General features: G+C 36.0%; 1 protein-coding gene across 10 annotated transcripts in view; it reads left to right on the top strand.

The window, feature by feature from the left end:
* LOC150084898 (uncharacterized) overlaps window positions 1-21,862 on the top strand; it is a 437,743-nt gene that overhangs the window by 306,997 nt on the left and 108,884 nt on the right. For 7 of the 10 annotated variants that reach the window (XM_090376692.1, XM_090376686.1, XM_090376687.1 and 4 more), the window contains 2 exons: window positions 18,542-18,625; window positions 18,742-18,771. In XM_090376692.1, coding sequence (XP_090232818.1) covers window positions 18,542-18,625; window positions 18,742-18,771 — 114 coding nt within the window. The remainder of the gene's footprint in view (window positions 1-18,541; window positions 18,626-18,741; window positions 18,772-21,862) is intronic. The other 3 variants (XM_090376690.1, XM_090376694.1, XM_090376693.1) reach the window with 1 other exon arrangement.

Here is a 21,862-nt window from a genome sequence, read left to right as displayed (position 1 = left end):
TCTATGGGTATCTACCCTGAGTCAAAGGAAGCTCTCATAATTATGGCTAAGGGTTTGCTTACTTCCTTTGCTGCCTCCTTTAATATAATGGGATAGATCCCATCCACCCCAGGTGCCTTTCTTGTATTTATCGTCAACAGTTTCTCCTCCACTTTCCTCTCAGTTATTACAAAATCATCTAGCTCACTGCTAGAGTTTACTTCACCTCTAGCATTCCCATTCCTGAATAACTCCTCATGTGTGAATGTAGATGCAAAATACTCGTTTAGTTTGTTAGCCACCTGAGCAGGATCATCAACAGTTGAACCATCAATATCCAGTGGACCAATCTGATTCATCCCTTTCCTTCTAGAGTTTACCTAGGTAAAGAACTCTTTTCTGTTTTTCTTTGCATCCTTTGCCAAGGATTTCACATAATCTTCCTTTGCCTGCCTAATCTCCTTTGTGACTTGGTTACAGACCAGCTTATATCTATCATAGGCTTCCGTGTCACCCATTAATTTATATGTATCCCATGCATTTTTCTTCTCTGCCATATGTCTCTCATTAGTTCATCTGACATCCATTTAGGCCTAAACCTTGAACAATATTTCTTAGTTGGTATGTAAAGCCTAGTAGCTTCCAAGATTGGCTCCATTGGAGAAGAGACGGTCATCAAGGTTATCAGCATTGTCCAGTATTCTGGTAGTTAAATGAACAATCTGTGCTAGGTCATTAGTAATTGCAAAAGCCTCAGCATCTCGACCAGCTGAGTCTGTTTGACTAGAAAACAGAAGCCAGCAGGAGATGTGAACATCAAAATCACCAAGAAAATTACCTCACTGTTAGGAAAGTTGGACTGGAGAAAGTCAAGTTGCAAAAGGAAGTCAAAGAGTTCCAAGCGATTAGTGGAATTGGTAAAAGGGTAGAGACAACAGATGAATTTGATAGAATGAAGTATAGAGATTTTAAGCCAGAGAAGATCGAAAAGAGGAGATTCCAAATTACTAAGTCTCTGAAAGGGAATATCGGAATGGACATATGCACAAGGACCACACTTAAGGCAAAAGGAATCATACAGCGAATTATTTGTTCAACTGAGGTGAGCAGTGGTTGAATCAACCGATAACTGGGATTCTGTTAGAAAAAGTACATAGGGTTTGGCACAACAGTGTAAGTGGAAACGGAGATCATTGAGATTAGAACTGAGACTACGTATTTGTGAAATTAACTAGGACGTGTTTGGGTGGTTTAGATCTTTTTTCAGATAAGTTTACTCTATTAGTTTGAATATTCATGGTGTATTCAATGATAAGAAAAAGTGTGGGGGGTACTTGCTGTATGAAGTAATCAAATTTTTGGATATGGAATGTGCATGGTAAGAATATACTCAGATCCTTGACATAATATAGCCTTGACAATGCCCCAGGCATACACACTACTCTGACTCCCTCCAGTCACTATCTGGCAGAGTAGAGGCAACAAGAGTATACACTAGCTGATGCAGAAGCCTCCTAGAGAGTTACCAATAGGTTTGGTCTGGTGTACTAACTAGTGGCTGGCCTGCGAACACTGTTTTAGAGCTGTACCTTTGAAATGTAAAGAAGTTTGGATCTCGCCATGGTGTTCATCATAACCTCAAAAGACATCAATCATGCTGCAAGATGGATGAGATGGAGGAGGATTGACTGGAACTTAGCTCTGGAGACTAAACATGGGTTCCACCACTTCAAGCCTCCAATAAGCAAAGTGGTGGTATTGCACCGGTTGATGAAAGTCATGTACCGCCTAGTATTGTCTTGTACCACAGAGGGGCGGCATTCCTCTGTGTGGTGTGAGCATCACACCCCAACTCCTGCTTATGTTGGTTCTCACATGGGTGGTCATCCACAGTGAGCTTCGCATGGAAGTTATACCCAGGATTATTAACACTCTCACCATCGTGAAGGTGCAAGCAGAGGATTTGGCTGTCTCAGACCGTCCAGACTTCGCCGAAATTGGGTCCACTTAAATTGAGTATCACTCAAATATCAGTTCCATCAGCGTTTTAGACTTCCAGGTAGGAAGCACAGCTTGCAAGCATATCAGAGAATTTCTGCGACAGTCTCAAGGACCAGAGCTCATGCAGCATCAGCCAAAAAAAAAAAAAAAAAAAAAAAAAATCGCCTCCCATTTTACCTATCTATTCACTCCAAATGCCTGTTCAGCTCAGCCCTAAATTTATTTAAGCCAACTTCACAAGAGATGTAAATCTGTTCCAGCAATCAATTACCTGCTGACTAAAGGCAAATTTCCACACATCTATTCTACAACTGTCTTTCATCAGTTTGAATCTATGCCCCTTCAAATTCTTAATCTGAGCAAGTGGAAGTATTCCATCAGCATTGGGCCTGCTCAGCCCATTCAAGGCCTTATACACCTCAATCAGATCACCTCACGTGTGCCTAGTCACCAGGCACTGCAATTTTCAGAATTTAAGCCTTTCTTGGTAAGAGCAACCCTTTCTTCCCCTCAGCAATCTTGTTGCCCTTTGTACTCATTCTAGCAACTCTACATCCTTCCTAAAATGAGTCTTCCAGACCTGTACACAGTATTCAAGGTGTGGCCTGAACATTGCCTTGTACAATGTGATAATCACCTCCTTGTCTCTGCTAGTAAAATTCCTATATATTATTGACAAGAATCCATGACCTACTCTGGCAGCTCGTCTGCACTGTCTAGTGAACTTCATATCTGACCAGACAATTACCCCCCAATTATTTTTCACTCTCACTGAGTGTAGTGTCACACAGTTGGTATGTTTCTCTTGTGTTACTGCTGCTCATATGTAGTACTTTGCATTTGTCAAAGTTAAACTTCAGTTGTCTCTTCTCAGCCTATTTGCCCAACTTATCTAGATCCAGTTGCAGTAGCATACCGTCTTTACTGTCATTAACAGCCCTGCCAACCTTTGTATCATCTGCAAACTTAGACATTAAGTCTGATATACCTTCATCAATATAATTGATGAATACACAAAATGAACAATGGGCCCCCCCCCCACCAAACTCTGGGGAACTTCACTATATTTGTCCACGAAGAGCAGTGTCCATCGATTACCACTCTCTGTCGTCTCCCACTCAACCGTCCCTTTATCCATTGTCACAACTTGCCCTTAATGCCATACTGTTCCAATTTGTACAGCAGTTTTAAAAGCTTTCCTGAATTCCAAGTATATGATATCAAAATAATTTTTTGCATCCAGTTCCTTTCTGACCACATCATAGTATCCAATCAAATTGGTCAGACAAGACTTCCATTTAACAAACCCATGCTGTGTCTTAACTATTACTGCAGTCTTGTCTGGATGATCTTGCAATGCTTCTTTGACCAGTGACTCCATTATTTTCCCTTGAACACAAGTTACACTAACAGGTCTATGGTTACTTGTGTCACCTTTTGTTCCCCCTTTGTGAATTTAAGATTCATTTGTGTACTTCCAGTCCAAATGAACCTCCCTTGAGTCCAAAGCTCTCTCTCATAATTATGGCTAACGGTTTTCTAACTTCCCTTGCTGCCCCCCCTCTATCCAGTCAATATAACTGGATAGATTCCATCCACTCCAGGTGTCTGTTTTTATGTTTAACTTCAAACTCTGCAATTTATCTGCAATTTCTCCTCCACTTTGCTCTCAGTTATTACAAAATCACTGAGCTCCATGTTTGAGTTTAATAAACTTCTGGCATTCCCCTTCTTGGATAACTCCTCATGTGTGAATGTAGATGCAAAATACTCATTCAGTTTATCAGCTACCTAAGCATTATTATCAATAGCGAAACCCTCTATGTTAAGTGGATCAAGCTGATCCAATCCTTTCCTTCTAGAGTTTACATAAATAAAGAAGTCTTTGCTGTTTTTCTTTGCATCCTTTGCCAAGGATTTCTCGTAATGAGTAATCAAGTCACAAAGGAAATTAGCCTCCTTTGTGACTTGATTACAGACTAGCTTATATCTGCCATAGTCTTCTGTGTCGCTTGATAATTTATGTGCATCCGCATGCAGAGGCGAATGAATCACATTTGCCTCTGCATGCGGCCACTGTTAATATTTTAGTCTGTGTATCCCCCCCCCCCGAAGCTAGCAGTTTTCCCATCCAACTTACACTGCCCTAATAGCATCAGTAAATATTCTTGCACCCTTTCTATTTAAGTGTACTCCATCCATGTAGAAGCACCCTCTCTCCTATTAACTAGCACAGACCACACTGAAAAAAAATTCTACCCCATGAACCTTGCACAATTTCTCTAGGGCCAAATTGATTGACAAGGTGCTCATCCTATACTCCCTCCTATCGTGGGCAGAATTGCAGAGGATCCAGAGACAAAACAACAGTCGAGTATGTGGAATCATTCTGATTCACTAAGACTTAAGAAATTTTTGAGCTTCTCTGTTGGCTGACAAACATATAGTTGTGTTTTTTGACATAAAAGGCATTCTTTTTACGCATTTTGTGCCTTGTGAAACAACTATGAATAAGGAAGCATACATTGAGGTTCTCAGAGTCAAACTTTGCCACTCCATTCTTGAGAAACATCAAGAACTTTCGTGTAAAGTTTCTCCATCAAGACAATGCTAGGCCTCACACAGCTAATATTGTGCAGCCACTGATCACCGCAATGGGTGCCGAGGTACTGCCATGTACCCCTTATTCACTGTACATGGCCCTGTGGGATTTCTTCCTGTTTCCACATCTGAAGAGAGCTTCAGAACAATTCTTTAATTGTTCCCAAAGGAAACAACTTTGTTTAGTTGTTTCCTTTGGGAACAATTAAACATACGATAACTGCTAGAAAAAAAAATAAACATTTTTTTTTTATTCTAGTAGGATCCAGCTGGTCAGAAAAATTAAAAACTTTATTGTAACTGTTTTGCATCATCTACTGATATACCAGTGCCATATTTAAAATGGCTGTGTATTTTATGCAGAAGTGTATGGATTTGTTTGTACAACTTGTGTATTAGTGACACCATGCATATCACAAGTAAATTGGACTGGAAACAATTCAGTTAATTGAAGACAATTCAATCCATTTAACGGAATCACCAAAAATGCAAAAGAAAAAAATGGTTTGTTTGTAAGCCTTTATTTATATTTTAGACCTTCTTTCAGTTCCTAGATTTTCTAAAGGCATATTAAGTTATGAATTTCAGTTTTCTGGGTTTTTTTTTTTTTTTTTGTTAATTTTTCAAAACTAATGAAAGGCAAATTTTGTCTGTTTTACATTTTTCTGATCTATTTTTTTAACTTTTCAATTTTTCGGTATAATCTTACAGAACAATATAATTTTTATTTTGTTGTACTTTTATGTAGTTTAGAATTTAACTTTTATTTTACTCTTTTCTGTTTGTATAATAATATTGCTTAGACTTTTTACGTGTATTGAACAATGATAAGCATTAATTAACCTTTTCATTCTCTTTTCTCTAGTCTCCAGTTGCAGCATCTGGAGACTAGGCACCTGCGAGGTGATCTGATCGAGGTATATAAGGCCTTGAATGGTTTGGCTCAATGCTGACGGTATACTTCCGCTTGGTCAGATTAAGAACCTGAGGGGGCATACATTCAAATTGAGGAAAGACAGTTGTAGATTAGATGTGTGGAAATTTGCCTTTAACCAGCAGGTAGTTGAGTGCTGAAACAGACTTCCATCTGTTGTTGTGGAAGTTGATAGTTTAAATAAATTTAAGGCTGAACTAGACAAATATTTTGCGTGACCAGATGGGTGAAATGGGAAGGTTTTTTTTTTTTTTTTTGTTGATGCTGTATAAACTTGCTTTCTTGCATCATATGCCTCAACTAATGCTAATGCTAAATGTCTTCTTTGCTATCAGAGAGAAAATGTTTTTTTTTTCTGTGTGAATTAAGCTTTTAAATTCTGTACAGTGGGATCAACCGATGATGTTACCAACGTTGAATTCTAAATGAGAATTCTAAGCCTTCAAGAACTTAATTTTGGGGGCTACTAGGCTTTTCATTCCAACTAAGAAATGCTGTTCAAGGTTTAGGCCTAAATGGATGTCAGATGAATTAATGAGGGTCGTGGCAGAGAATAAAAATATATGGGATGCATATAAAGTATCAGGCGACACTGAAGCCTGATACTGGTCTGTAATAAAGTCACAAAGGAGGTTAGGCAGGCGAAGGCAGATTACAAGAAATCTTTGGCAAAGGATGCAAAGAAAACAGCAAAGAGTTATTTACTTTTTAGATTCTATTAAACGATGAAAGTGTAGTGCATTTTATTGATTTGAATTGGTTCTTCGAAATTTGTTTCTATAAGGTGGCTGCCTAACCTCCTACTGGCACTTACTGTTCATGTTTTATTTTATAGAAACAGTTATTACTGTTGGCAGCAGTAAGAAGTAGACCCAACAGTAAAACCATTTTGAAATTTGAGAAATCAGTTGTTGTTTTTATATTTTAGAAGTATATTGCTGTGATATATGCACAGTTTTTTTTTTTATATATATATATAAATGCAATATCCTAAAATATTAGTGTACATATGTTCACCTTGATTCAGTGTGCAACTTGGCACAAATAAGTTTACTACAAAGTACCTACAGTGTGATTCAAGTCATTACGAGTTTTGTTGGCTCTGAACTTTCACTTCAAAAAATAACATTGTTTCCTCAGGAGAAGCATGTTGCTGCTTACTTATAAACAGTTCTTTTTTTTTTTTTGTAGAAAAATAGGTGCTGGTACTCATTCTTTGCTAAGGAGCCTCCGTAGCCAGGTGGGAAGGAGCAGCAGTGCGTAGCACACGCTTCTTGATTAGACCGGGGTTCGTGCCCGTCACCACCAAATACGGAGGATGCAGAAAGGTCAGGGAATGACCACTACACCGGAGCAATATGGCCTTAGTTGCTAATTCTCCTAAAAACCAAATAACAACAGCAACAACATTCTTTGCTATCAGGAAAAATTTAAAATTAAAAGTATATGAAAAGTAAACTAAAAAATTATTAGTTTCTGATATTGTTACTTCAGTTGTAATGTTTTTGGAATAAGAACAACAAATTGAGTATATTAACACACAGTTTATTAAGCATAAATTTATTATATATTATTTATTAAAAAAATAAGTAAAATGTGCATAGTTTCATAATCAAGTTTTTATAGAAAATTATAAATTTTTATTAAGTTGTCATCCAACACAATATGCTGACTTCTTTTCTTACTTTTATCTATTGCTGAATGAAGTTTCTGAAGCAGCCATGAATCGACATATTTTGCTGGATCAAAGTGTGTCAGTGGTAGATCTACAATTTTAAGAAATAGTAGTGAATAAATTGTTTTTGTCATCAACGAAGCTCTGGTTGAGCTGATGATCAGATTCATTTGTGAAAATCTTCATTCGTATTCACTTGATGAAATTGTTATCATACTCAGAGTGTTCATTAAATGCTTCAATTCTTCCAAATCGTCTTTTCAATTAGGTATTTCTGAAATTCACGAATTGTGTCTCTTTCATTTAACTGAAGCCTAATTAACAACTTTCTAACTTCATTCTCACCCAATGTCACTTGAGAGTTAATATCTTCAGGCCAACGATTCCTATCAAGTACTTGGGCTGACACTGCCAAATCAGCATTTTTATTATCAAGCATCCTGCTTTCTACCGATTGTTTCAAAGTTCTGTAGAAAGCTTCTGGATTGATTGGAGAATAATTTCTGTAATCTTGTCCCATGAAGTGAAACTTCTTGAAATTGTAGGTTTTCGTCAGCTTTGGCAGCCTTTCTGTAATATTGTCCTGGAACTGTTTGTCTTTCATGAAAAAGTTGTACAACAATTTCTATTTTTTTATTCACTCTATACGGGTGAATAAAACCTTTACCGCTCCTGCAAGTCCTGGTGCCTCCGTAGCCAGGTGGGAAGGAGCAGCAGTGCGTAGCACACGCGTCATGATTAGACCAGGGTTCGAGCCCGTCACCACCAAATACGGAGGATGCGGAAAGGTCAGGGAATGACCACTGCATATCCCGGAGCAATATGGCCTTAGTTGCTAATGCTCCTAAAAACCAAATAACAACAACAACCTGCAAGTCCAAGTACAAGTCTGATAATTCTTGAAGAGCATCACACATTAAACCTAAGTCTAATATAAAGTTTGCAGTCATACATTTCTTCTGTAATCCTTTATATGTGCAATTTTTCTTTTTAGTCCCGCATTGAGTCATTCTTTGCTTCTTGAAAATGATTAACTAATGCTTCATAGTTATTCCAATCAGTGGAAACAGACCAGAAACTCAATGCCATCCAACATATGCTTAAAATGCTGCCAATTTTTAATAGTTCAGTATTCAGCGAGTTTGCATACACCTTCAATTCTCTGGCATTTTTTGGTGATTGTTATACATGACATAAAGTTTATCAATGAATGCTTTAAACCTATTCTAAAAATGTTAATCCCTTTACCTCTCTTAATTCATGAATTATCGGTTGGTGATACAGATTTCACAGTATCACCAACTGATAATTCTAATCGGTGATTAGTGCAATGCCACACTGTTAAAAAAGAGAAGTTTTCTTTTATTTGTTTCTTAATGCTACTTTTACTACCCATCATAACAGCTGCACTATCACATGTGACACAAACTAAGTGAGTTTTTGAATAGTTTTCCGTCATACTGACTGAATGATTGAAGACAGTAACACTTTTGAGTTCGATCAAGTCCAAAAACAAAAGATAGTAGCTTTTTCTGTCTGCTTTTGCCAAAATATGTAACTTCATTGTATGTCCATTCATTAGAAATCTTCATGCCCATCTTCTTTTCTACTCCAAGAGTTCCAATTTTACCAATTTGTTTACATAATCACAGCAAAGTCTCTTATTTTGATAATTTAGCTAATTATACTTCAAACTGAATCATTTTTTTTGATCAAGTCCACCAACTTGCCAAAGGAACCATCAGGAACAAAAAAAAGTCTTTGACACAGTCTGTGTAGTTAAGTCTTCACTGATATTCTCACTTGTTTTTAATTTCTAACTGTGGAAGGTGAATTTTTCATTTTTTACTTAACAGTTCAAGATAATTTTTTTTTAAATACTGATTCACTCCCAATCTTTTTACCACTTTTTACCGCTCGGCCAGTTAAATAAAACTATTGCATCTAAATTGAAAATGCACAAACGCAATGTTATTAGTGTTGAAGAAACTTTTGCATCGTAACAAAAACTAGTGGGGAACCAATACAGGCCCTTACGTGAAATGGTATTTCCAAAGGGAGATGGGTCGAGAAAGATATGAGCTTACTGAAATGAGTGAGAGAAGAAAAAGATACACGAGTTTACTGAAATCACTAAACAGAACACCTGCAAAAGTGGGATAAACCCTAATAAAATAAATCTACAGTCGGACCGCTATATAAGGAAATTGATTGTTCACTTGCAAAAATTTGTTAAACAAAAATTTCGTTATAAAGAAATATGACTTTTTCAACAATGAAATTTTATTCACCATTCAGAAATATAGTAAAAGATGGTAAATAAATCAGAAATAAATGGGCATAAATAAATTTTCTAACATCTCAAAATTTATTAATACATAACATATTAAGATATGATTTTTTTTCATATGTACATGATGAACACAATATTAAGAATTATTTTGCAAAATATTTGGTTGTCTTTTGTTGTACACTGGATTTTAGTGTATATCGATCATTAAAAAAAGTCTGCATTTGTTTTAATGTACTTTGTATTTTCAGGAACATTTTATTTACACTGCAGATCTTTATGAAGTTTCATGTTTAAAAGATTTAATACCTTTGTTGTCCTCATTTTCCTTCTTTTGCTATCGATACTGTCACAAGTTCTTTGAACTAGTTCTTAAATTGGAAATTTATTTTTTTTTTTTTGAAACTGCCCAAAATGTCGGAATTGTTCAGATATTCGGCGGTACTGTGACCATGTAAACAGTGATAGGGAAAATTTATGGAAAAGTGAGGACGATGCACTTCCACGGAACAACATATGATTATTTGTTGGGGTAAAAGAAAATCACTCTCTCCTAATTCTCAAACAGGGAGCTTACAGTAGAAGGTTGACCAGAGCCCATTGTCTGCATCAGGAGTACCCCATGATCTGCTCACTGTTGACCAGAGCGACTTCTCGGTATGTGGGACAGGTGGTCAGATAGGTTTTATGAGTACCACTAAGATTGTTAATCCCTTTACCTCTCTTAATTCATGCTTGGCAGCATCATTAATTGCCTAAATTGTCTGAAGACCAGAAGTGTGAACAGTGCATACCTAGTTAAGTATTTCGTAATCATGGGCAATAAAATGGACCTAGACCTTGATGAAAGAGAGCTTTTGGACTCGCATTTAGAGGAATTAACAACCGATGAAATAGACACATTTAAATTCTGAAGTAACAGAAGAACCTGATATTCCATAGCCTCCCAGAACATTTACAAGGCAGAAAATGGCTGCAGCTTTTAAATCAATTTCTGATGCCCTTCTATCTACCTCATCTGCGCCTAGTATCACTTATGTGGAAAATTTAACTCTGATGAAGATATTGATGAGTAAAAGTTGAATACATATATATGTACAGTACATATATTATGTTTGTACTCGTACATTATAATAAAACATTGTATAGACCATTCGATGTTTAGTACATAGTTTTAATGCTTTAAAATGGCTGCTAACATATACATATCATAAAAGCTCAGGAATGCAAGATGCACATAACGAACAAAACGTATAACGAAAAATGTCTTGGAACGGAACTCATTCATCAACCGAGTCTGTATATATACAATTTATTAATAAGAGGTTGTAATGAAAAGAGAGTCTGTATATATACAATTTATTAATGAGAGGTTGTAATGAAAAATTACAATAAATTTATTTAAATGGTTTATGGACCAGGGATACTGCTATATTTAGCAGAAAGAACCCAACAGCCATAATGGAATATAAGTTGGTAAAAAGTGAGGAAGAGAATGGGTAATGAGCTAACAAAATGGGAATTGAAACTATGGAAAAACCTGGATGGTAAAAGAAAAATAAACATAAAAAATAATAAAAAAATAAAAAGAAATAGAAGTACTTAATGCCAAAGATCTCATGATTTCAATGTCTTCATCAAGGGTCAACTGTTGAAACCACAGGAAAGACAGCAAGGAGTAAGGCCTCTATTTCTGACATGAAATATACATACATAGCACATGGTTGAAATAGCGAAAGTGAAATTCAATATGGCTTCATTATTTCAACCACTTGCTATGTATGTTTCATGTCAGAAACATGAATGTCAATGGTATTCTTCCATGGATGAATGTCAGTGGTATTTAATGGTATACATTCAAATGAGGAAGGATGGTTGCAGAATAGATGTGTGGAAGTGTCCATTAAGCCAGTGGGTGGTTGATCGTTGGAACAGGTTTCCATCTGTTGTTGTGGAAGTAGATGGGTTGAATAAATTCAAGGGAGAACTAAACAAGTTCTTGGAGGGTACGGATGAGTGAACTGTGTTTTTTTTTTTTTTTTTTTTTTTGCTGATGCGACATAAGCTTGCTTTCTTCATCATTTGCCATTACTACTAAAACTACTGCTACTTTATTTTATATTTAAAGCTGTGTTAATTGTTCCTCCATCTTAGTCTAGTAGTTAAAGTATTTGCAGTCTTACAGGAGCTGTGATCCTGATTTGGTCATGATGCCTCAAGTTTGTCCCTTGTAGCAATGAGATGCTCATAGGGTGTTGTCTCAGGGGTTGTGAGTTCTGTTTGTGACATTTGACTAACCTTGGAGGGTACTAAACCTCCTCATGATCTGATTCCCCTATTTCCTGTGGGAGGTAGTTTCTTTAGTTTTGCTAAGTTTCCACTTGCCAGAAGGAGCTTGCTTGTAGTTCACTATATTCCTATATTTCTTTAAAACACTCCTCTTGTTTTAAAGAAACCACAGTTTGCTTGATTGCATTCTCCTCCTCCTTCATATCCGATATTGTGAGGGCGGGGTTAAAAGGAAGGGGAAGATACTACAAAATAACCTTGCCTTAATTTTTCACTTCAAGACAAAACAATATCTCATTTGCCTTAGAAGGTGCAGAAGAACACAAGTCAAGATTTTAAGCTGGCATGAGGGAAAAATGTGGGAGGGGGGGTCACAGGGATGACAAAGAATGTGACTTGCCAGTACAATTTTGGGTGTATATACCAAATAAATACCCCACACAATCACTACATGCAATGGTAAGAATAAAACTACCTTTGCTAACATCAAATCTATACTGAAATTCAAGCTTTAATATGCCCACCTTTATTGATCCTGAACACAGTGGTGTACAATGGCTGCCACACTGACATAAGCTATACCATAACAGTGGTGACACTGGCCAACATCATAACAGCAATAACGTGGAGAAGAAAAATGTTCATGACTCAGGCAAATATCAGCCAAAATTAACAAAAACCATTCACCTGGAAGATCTAAGCATTTATACCTGCCTAAATTTCCCAAGAAATCCATATTTATCCAAATGAAAAAATAAAGAATCGTACAGCTCCTCAAGCTGCCAACCGTCCTCCCCATTCCCTCTATTGGCCTTCCACGCAGAAAGGACAGACATGACAGGAGGGGGAGGGGTGTTATGCTGTTAATTAAAGAAACATAAAATCTAAGATAGTGTATCCAGTTGACATGGGTGACTATTGCAATGCTGAGTCAGTTTGGTGTGACATAAGCACTCTGAAAACAAAAATAAAAGTAGGGGTGTGTTTATAGGCCTAATGACTGTGATAAGTACAATGAACAGCATATACAGTAAATCAGAATGTCTTATAATAGGGGATTTTAGCTTTCCAGATATTGACTGGACTTGTGGGTTGGTCACTCAAATACTAGGAAGACTCCTTGGGATTTATTGGATGATTGTTTTCTATAGCAGCAACAGCATGTTAGAGGGGTGAAAAGGGAGCAGCATGTTAGAGAGGCAATAAGGGAGAGCAATATTCTTGATCAGATTATCAGCAGTGATTCTTCATGCATTAAGAATTTGTAGAAGAACCACAATGAGTAACAAGGTGGCAGTTATCACAGTGTTGTTGTTATTTGGTTTTTAGGAGCATTAGCAACTAAGGCCATATTGCTCCGGGAATATGCAGTGGTCATTCCCTTGACCTTTCTGCATCCTCCGTATTTGGTTTATCACAGTGTATTGATGTGTGATTTACTTAAGGATGTCACTACCATCAAAGGAAAGGATTCTGCTTTAATAAAGGAGACTACAATGGTCACAGACAGTTTTTAAATTCTGTACAGTGAGATCAACTAATGATGTTACCAACAACAAATTCTAAATGGGAAGCATTCAGAGAAGTAATCACATAAGTGACTAGGCTTTCTGTAATCAAGTTACAAAGGAGCTTAGGCAAGCTAAGGCAGATTACGAGAAATCTTGACAAAGGATGCAAAGAAAAACAAAGATTTCTTTACTTATGTAAACACTAGAAGGAAGGGGATGATTCACATTTGTCCACTTGATATTGATGATTTAACTGTTGATGATCCTGCTCAGGTTGTTGACAAACTGCTTAGGTATTTTGTATCTACATTGACACACAAGAAATTCTTTAGGACAGTGTATACCAGAAGTGTATTAAAACTACAAAAGGGGGTTTAATGATTTTCACTTTTCTCTCAGTAATAACCAAGAAGAGAGTGGAAGAGAAATTGTTGATATAATAATAGAAAATAGAATGGGCATAAGTAGGAGTGTATTAATGGCAGAAAATAACATGTTTAAATTTTTTTATGTGGAGTTAATAAAATTGTATTCTTAGTCTCTCTATTTTTTATTTAGTCTCGTTATTTCTACATTAAATATATTAAAAGTAAAACTTTCTAGATAATGGAAAAATCGAAATAACAGCATCTTGAATCCCCAAAGGTGGTGTTATTCTGAAAGTCTACTGTAATGATGATGCATATCAGGGTTAATGTCTGAGTTGGCAAATGAATCTAAGGTGGGCAGGGTGATTAATGGTAGCAATGACTGTATGCTACTGCAACAAGATCAAGAAAAATTAAATTAAAATTTAAATTAAATTTTCTGTTTATACTCCAGGATGACCAAACGGTCAGAGGAGTTCACAAGATAGACAGACAGAATACAAGAAACAGCACCATATTCAGCAGTCACGGGCTTGAACCCCAATCACTCAAGGCACGTGTACTTATGCACCCATGCGGTTGACCACTCGGCTACGGCTATGCAGATGGGCTGAGAAATGGCAATTGAAGTTTAAAATTCACAAATACAAGCTACTGCATATGGGTTGCAGTAATCAAATTGTGGGGTACTACACCTAGGGAACTGATTGTAGTACTACACAGTTGTATGTTACTACAACAAGTAATGTACCACAAAGTTGGTACATTACTGCACTGCTCAGAGAACTTCATATCTGAAGTTCTCCTAGCAGTGCATGCTGCTAAGACAGCTCAAAGTTTTGTCAATGTTATACAGGAATTTTGCTAGCAGGGATGAAGAGGTGATTGTATAAGCATTAGCATTAGTAGAGGCATTTGATGCAAGAAAGCAAGCTTATGCAGCATCAGCCAAAAAAAATAAATAATAAATAAATTAAAAAAATAATAATAATAAATAAATAAATAAAAAAATAAAAAATAACCACTTCCACTTCACCCCTCTGTTCGTTCGAAATACCTGTCCAGCTGAGCCTTAAACTTATTTAGGCTATCAACTTCCACGACAAGGGATGGAAGTCTATTCCAGCAACCAACCACCCGCTGGCTAAAGGCAAATTTCCTCACGTCTATCCTACATCTGTCTTTCCTCAATTTGAATTTATGCCCTCTCAGGTGATTATTCTGAGCAAGAGGAAGAATCCCATCAGCATTGAGCATGCTCAAACCATTCAAGGCTTTATACACCTCTATTAGATCACCTCGCTGGTGCCTAGTCTCCAGACACTGTAATTTGCAAAACGTAAGCCTTTCTTCATAAGAGCAACCCTTTGTTTCATTCATTAATCTTGTTGCCCTTCTCTGTACTCGTTCCAGCATCTCTACATCCTTCTTGAAATGAGGCCTCCAGACCTGTATACAGTACTCTAGGTGCGGTCTGACCATTGCCTTATACAAGGGAATAATCACCTCCTTATCCCTACTAGAAAAATTCCTATATATATCATTGACAATACACCATGAGCTACTCTTGCAGCCCATCTGCACTGCTCAAAAAACTTCATATCTGCCTGCACAACCACCCCCAGGTCCCTTTCATTCTCTACCACTGTCAGTGTAGTACCACAGAGTTGATACGTTGCTCTGGGGTTGCTGTTTCCCATAGGTAGTACTTTACATTTGTCAATGTTAAACTTCATTTGCTACCTCTCAGCCCATCTGCTCAACCTTTCCAGATCCTGTTGCAGTAGCATAGAGCCAGTAGTGTCCTTGACAACCCTGCCAACCTTCGTATCGTCTGCAAACTTGGACATTAAGCTTGATATACCATCATCGATATAATTTATCAATACAGAAAACAATAATGGACCCAACACTGAACCCTGAGGGACTCCACTAATAACATTATTGTACGACGAGCAGTGTCCATTGATTACCACTCTCTGTCTTCTCCCCCTCAACCACTCCTTTATCCATAGCAGCAGTTTGCCTCCAATGCCACACTGCTCCAATTTGTGCAGCAGTCTTCCATGTGCAACAGTATCAAAAGCCTTTCTAAGATCCAAGTATATAATATCAAAGTTATTCCCTGCATCCAGTTCATTTGTGACTGCATCATAGTATCCAATCAAATTGGCCAGGCAAGACTTCCCTTTAACAAAACCATGCTGTGTGTCTTGTCTAGATGATCCTGCAGTGCTTCTTTAACCAGTGCCTCCATTAATTTTCCAGGAACAGAAGTTAAACTAACAGGTCTATAATTACTTGTGTCACCCTTTGATCCTCCTTTGTGAATTGGGGTCACATTTGCACATCTCCAGTCCATGGGTACTTCCCCTGAGTCCAAGGAAGCTCTCATAATCATGGCTAAGGGTTTGCTTACTTCCTTTGCTTCCTTTAATATAACTGGATAGATCCCATTCACCCCAGATGCTTTCTTGTATTTATCTTCAACAATTTCTCCTCCACTTTACTCCAAGTTATTACAAGATTCTCTAGCTTACTGCCAGAGTTGAATACACCTTTGGCATTCCCCTCGCTGAATAACTCCTCATGTGTGAATGTCGATGCAAAATATTCATTGTTTGTTAGCTACCTGAGTAGGATCATCAACAGGTGACCCATCGATATCAAGTGGACCAATCTGATTCATCCCCTTCCTTCTAGAGTTTACATAAGTAAAGAACTCTTTGCTGTTTTTCTTTGCATCCCTTGCCAAAGATTTCTCGTAATCTGCCTTCGCCTGCCTAACCTCCTTTGTAACTTGGTTACAGATCAACTTGTATCTATCATAGGCTTCCGTGTCACGTGTTAATTTGTATGTAACCCATGCATTTTTCTTCTCTGCCATATGGTTTGAGCATGCTCAATGCTGATGGGATTCTTCCTCTTGCTCAGAATAATCACCTGAGAGGGCATAAATTCAAATTGAGGAAAGACAGATGTAGAATAAATGTGCGGAAATTTGCCTTTAGCCAGCGGGTAGTTGGTTGGTGGAACAGACTCCCATCCCTTGGTGATTATTCTGAGACATTACCAACATTAAACACGCTAATAATAAAGTACAGCAGGCTCTCGACTTACTGAGATTGGATTAACTGGGACACTTCAAGACTTCAAATTTAAAAAAAAAAAAAAAACAACCAGAAATCATAAAATTCAAGTAATAACTAGAATAGGTATAAACAGATATTTTGCAAGTCATAAGTAAATAACAAGGGCCAGCATTATAAGTCGTCAATGGGAGATTAGTGTACCTATTATCTTGCAACCCCCACTTGTCTTCACACTCACCGCTCACAACAAAAAAAAAAAAAAAAAAAAAGAAAGAAACCAAATTTTTAGTTTGGTTTAGTGTGTTGTGTCGATTTCTGTGTTCTGCTGCACCGCAAAAGGACAAATTTTGTTTCGTTATTTATGTCAGGAATGTCAGAATTTTTTTGTTTGTTTAGAAATCATGAAAATGATGATCGCAAGGGTTGTGCTTTCAAATTAAACAACTTGAATTTATTCAAAAGTTTTAAAACGGTGCATCCATTAAATCTCTAAAGAACCATTATAATGTTGGTGATCAAACCATACACGACATTGTAAAAAATAAAAGGAAGCTATTCAATTTAAAATCAACATTGTAAAAAATAAAGGGAAGCATTGTGGACATGCAAGTAGTACGTGTTAAGTTTTTTTCGTTTTTTATCATTTTTTTTCCATGGTTAACTGCGGGTAACTGAATCAGCAGATACAGGGCACAACTGTACTTTGTTGTGTGAGAAAAGAGATCAAAATTAAAGAATGCACTCCAAAGTTTGCAATATCTGAACAAGTGTTGTTTTAATTATTGACCAAGTGCCAATACTAAAGGTGATGGTACAAAACAGATTTCTGCATTTTTTTCCAACAATTTTACAACAGTTTACATAAAAAGGTTGCTGATTAAGGACACTACTTTGAGGAAATTGCCGAAAGATACACACAAGCACTCATTAAAAAAATAAAATAAAAATCCAGAAACTTTTTGAATGTACTGCATTTATCATATAATATCAAATAATGGTACAACAGGGCAGAAAGTGTGCAAAGCTAAACATCATATTAGTAAGGTACCTACTGCATTCTAGTTAACATCATACATATTAATTCCAATGTCAATGTTTCCTATTAAAAAATACATCAAACTTGAAACAATAATTGGCATGATAATTGCATCAAAGTAATACATAAAAGTTATACAACTGCTGAAATTTAATAATTGTGAGAAAAACAACAAAAGATAGTTAAATTTTATATAAAAAGAGGAAAGGAATATTCTGTAATAATCACTCGGAGCCGATTTACATACAAAATAAACAATAAAACAATCATCAATGAACATTCAAATTCAAAACAATTTCCAGTATGTATGCATTTTTATCTTGTACATACATATACATTTACAAGAAAATGTATGTACAAGAAAATGTACATACATTTTCTTGTACATACATACATACACGTATGTATGTACAAGAAAATCACATTATATATATGGAGTCAGCAGGTGTTCGCTTATATCCACGGTAGGTCTTGGAACATATCCCCCGTGGACACGGGGGTCTTACTGTACATCACTGTGCCGCTTGAAAGTCATAGTTAGCCTTCTGGTATGAATTTGAATTGGAATAACATTTCTTGAATTTGAATAACATTTTCTTCTTATTCATAATGTGTGGCATGTTTTGTGCTCTCTCATCTCTTTGAAATTTATTTTGATAAATTTTCTGGTAACTTTTTAAGTATAACTTTTATTAAACATTTTTGCTATTGGAAATTTTTCAGTTTTGTAATGTTCTTATTAACATATAATTTTTTTCCATTCAGATGCAAGCTAAATTAGTAGAACTACAATCAAAATTACATGGAGAAGAAAATGAAAAAAAATTACTGGAACAAAAGTTTGATGAGGTTAGTTGAAGCTTCATAATTTAATTAAATTGTCTTGCTGCTAACTTTAAAATATTAAAAAAAAAAAAAAAAAAAAAACATGACTTTTTACCTCACTTCGCCCTTTTAATGCTTAGGTGAGCCGATATGGAGATCTGTTGGCAAAGGTAATTCATATTTAGTAACATTATGTTGCATGCATTATTTTATTTTTTAGTTTAGTTCTTTTTCTTATTATTCATAAGATTTTTTTTTTTAAATATTATTCATAAGATTTCTTTTTAATTATTATTGTTTGTAAAATCTATATGTGCATGTTTAAAATTATAAATTTTACCTAATACTCAGAGTCAGTTAAAAATACAGACATATATCAATTTATGTTACATGAAAAATACAAGGTAAACTTTAACTAAATAGGCCAAGGTGCATAGTGAATAAACTCTTACACGTTTAAAATGCCCCCCAAAAGGATTAAAATATTCATCTCACTGTGTTCACCAGCCTACATGAATGTGTCTTTAAAAAGATTTTAGTGCCCATAGTTTAAGATTATTATGTAACTGCACCTGATATTTAGCTATGAATGAATGGGGGTGGGGGGGGGACTGTGTCCTGTTCCTCCCATATTTTGTTGGTTAAAGAACAGTGAATGGTTTGGCAAATTAGGAAAGGAGTAAAATTATGGACCATTCCTAAGAGAAATTTTCTTAAAAAATTGACAATGAAAACAGCAGTCAAATTATGCAATTGATTGATTGATAGGTTCATGTGGTCATTGAGTGCAGGTCTTTGAAGCTTCTTCTGTTTACTTATTTTGAATTTCTGCTGGTACAATTCTCAATGCACAGAATTGAGAACTGATGATACAGGGAATAAATGTGCTAATTCCTTTAAATAGTAATTTTAAATAAATGTAATAGTTTTTCTACTCTGCATCTTTGTACATTTTAATTTGATTGACCCTTGCACATCTGTCGACTTTTAGAAATCAGAATTATGAAAACTTTAATTGATTTTTTTGATTTTTTTAGGATTCTGTTCTAGGCCGACCGGGCTAGCCGGGTGGGTAAAGTGCCTGCCTGGCAACCCAAAGGTCGTGGGTTCGATTCCCGCCTCGGGCTTGGATCAAAGTACTGTACTGCAAAAACCTTGGGAGGTGCATTATGGCCACAAAGGCCTATGCGCCAACAACTACCAAAAAAAAAAAAAAAAAAAAAAAAAGATTCTGTTCTAGTTGAGAGATTAATCTCAGCTGGTACAGGGGTCTAAAATAATTCTTCTGAATTAATGATTAATTAATGCATATCATGTCACACGAGACTGAAATTACATGTCTTTGTGAAATGCAGTTAACCCTATGGGTATGTTAAGGTTTGCTTTGTTTATGTGTGTATTATGTTCTGCAAATGTTTTAATCTCCCCACATTATATAGTAGTTTAGATATAATCCACAAAGAGAGAACTAGATGTTCCAGTTCCTACCACTAGTTTTGAATACAAAATTGTCTATTCCCAATTAGAAATCAGAATTTCTTGGATCTAGTTTTCACTGATTTTAAGATTTTAAGATTTGGTCACTTTTCTATTTGGTTTCAGATCCCCCCCCCCCAATTAATTAGATATTAGATAATTACAGAAAATAGAATTTCATACTTGGCTAGTTGGGCAGAAATTGCTAATTTTTGCAGAAACTTAAGTTTTGGACAATGGGTTATTAATTAAACAACTGTTAATTTATTGTGATAGAAAACACTGCATTAAATTCCATCATTATCCAAATCTCTTATATCTATTGGGTATACAGGAATTCCCCTACTTATGTAATACTCTACTTATGGAAATTCGACTTTAGTCGAATTTCCTTAAGTTTTTGCCGGCCAGTGCAAACTTAAAAAAAAATTGTGGAAATGTATTTTGCATCCCATAGGAATAAATGGAGGTATCATGAAAATATCATAATGTGAATCCAATAACGTGTTTTTTGATAATTCGTTCCAAGACCTCGGAAGTTGAAATTTTCGCTATATAACTAAGCTGTTTATCATTCTAAAAGGTCATTTTTATAATGGAAATTCCACTACACTTTCATTGTTATCATATGATTCTGTTATAAGAATCAAATTTGAATGCCTTTGTGATATTTTTCTAAAACACATTTCTGGAGGTCACTACCATAAAACAATAAAAACAATTTGCATTTTCTGGTTTATTAGGCTTTTCTGTTAATGCATCTAATTATAAACAGGTAGAACTTGATCTTATTGCATTTGCAATAATTCCAATAATTGGAATTGTGCGGGTTTTTACGTTATTATGGCAAAATGTGTTCCCCCTTCACAGAAATCTTCAATCATATAAAAATCATAAATAAATTTTCAGAATCTTCTCTTCATTCCTATTTACTTATTACAATGGTGAAGGGAAAGGGACCAATGGAAAGTGCAAGTGCTGGCAGTGCTAGGAAACGAAATAAAATTGATTTAAAAATGAAGATGATTGATTAAGAAGTACGAAGCAGGACAAAGTTTGTCATCTGTTGCATGGGAATTAAGTCTCGATGCTTCAACAGTGAATGCTCTTTTAAGGGACAGTACATGTATAAAAGAACATGTTAAAGGATTAACGTATTTCACACCAGGGCCAATCCACCCCCAACAGTGATCACAAAACAGCATTCAGGTGTTATCTCGAAGATGGAAAAGTTATAATAATATGTATGGAAAATCAGATTCAGAAGCAAGTGCCCCTGAATCTAATGGCCATTCAAGCAAGAAGTATCTATGAAGATAATAATAAGTACGGCAAACCCCAAGCCAAGTTCGTTGTAAGCAATGGGTGGTTTAATAGGTTCAAGCATTGCGCTAGTTTCCAACACATTAAAGTATGCGGTGAAGTCACCAGTGCTGATTCTGCAGCAGCAGCAGAGAAATTTTGTGATGTGTTGGAAAAAAACCCTTCTAAATCTCTCAACATCCGCAGTGGTGTGCTTATCAGCTGGAGAGTTAATTCTGGCAACGATGCTCAAAAGGTAAAACTTGCTGACGTTATGCCTGTCTCCTCTCTCTTTTTGTAACTTTATAATTTTGAAATTTTTGTAATTTTGTACACTTTTGTAATTTTTCCTATGCATAAGATAAAAAAAAATTGTATAATTTTATTTACATGCTTCATCGAACGTTTCTTTTTTTCTTCTATCAAATTCATTGTGCATAGTTGCAAGTGCGGAATTTCCCTAAATGCTTATTTAGGGAAATT

This window comes from Mastigoproctus giganteus, chromosome 6, assembly GCF_048544385.1.
Source record: "Mastigoproctus giganteus isolate SK-2022 chromosome 6, ASM4854438v1, whole genome shotgun sequence".
NCBI lineage: Eukaryota > Metazoa > Arthropoda > Arachnida > Uropygi > Thelyphonidae > Mastigoproctus > Mastigoproctus giganteus.
Note: the sequence above shows the minus strand (reverse complement) of the source record. Positions and strands in the feature narration are given on the sequence as shown.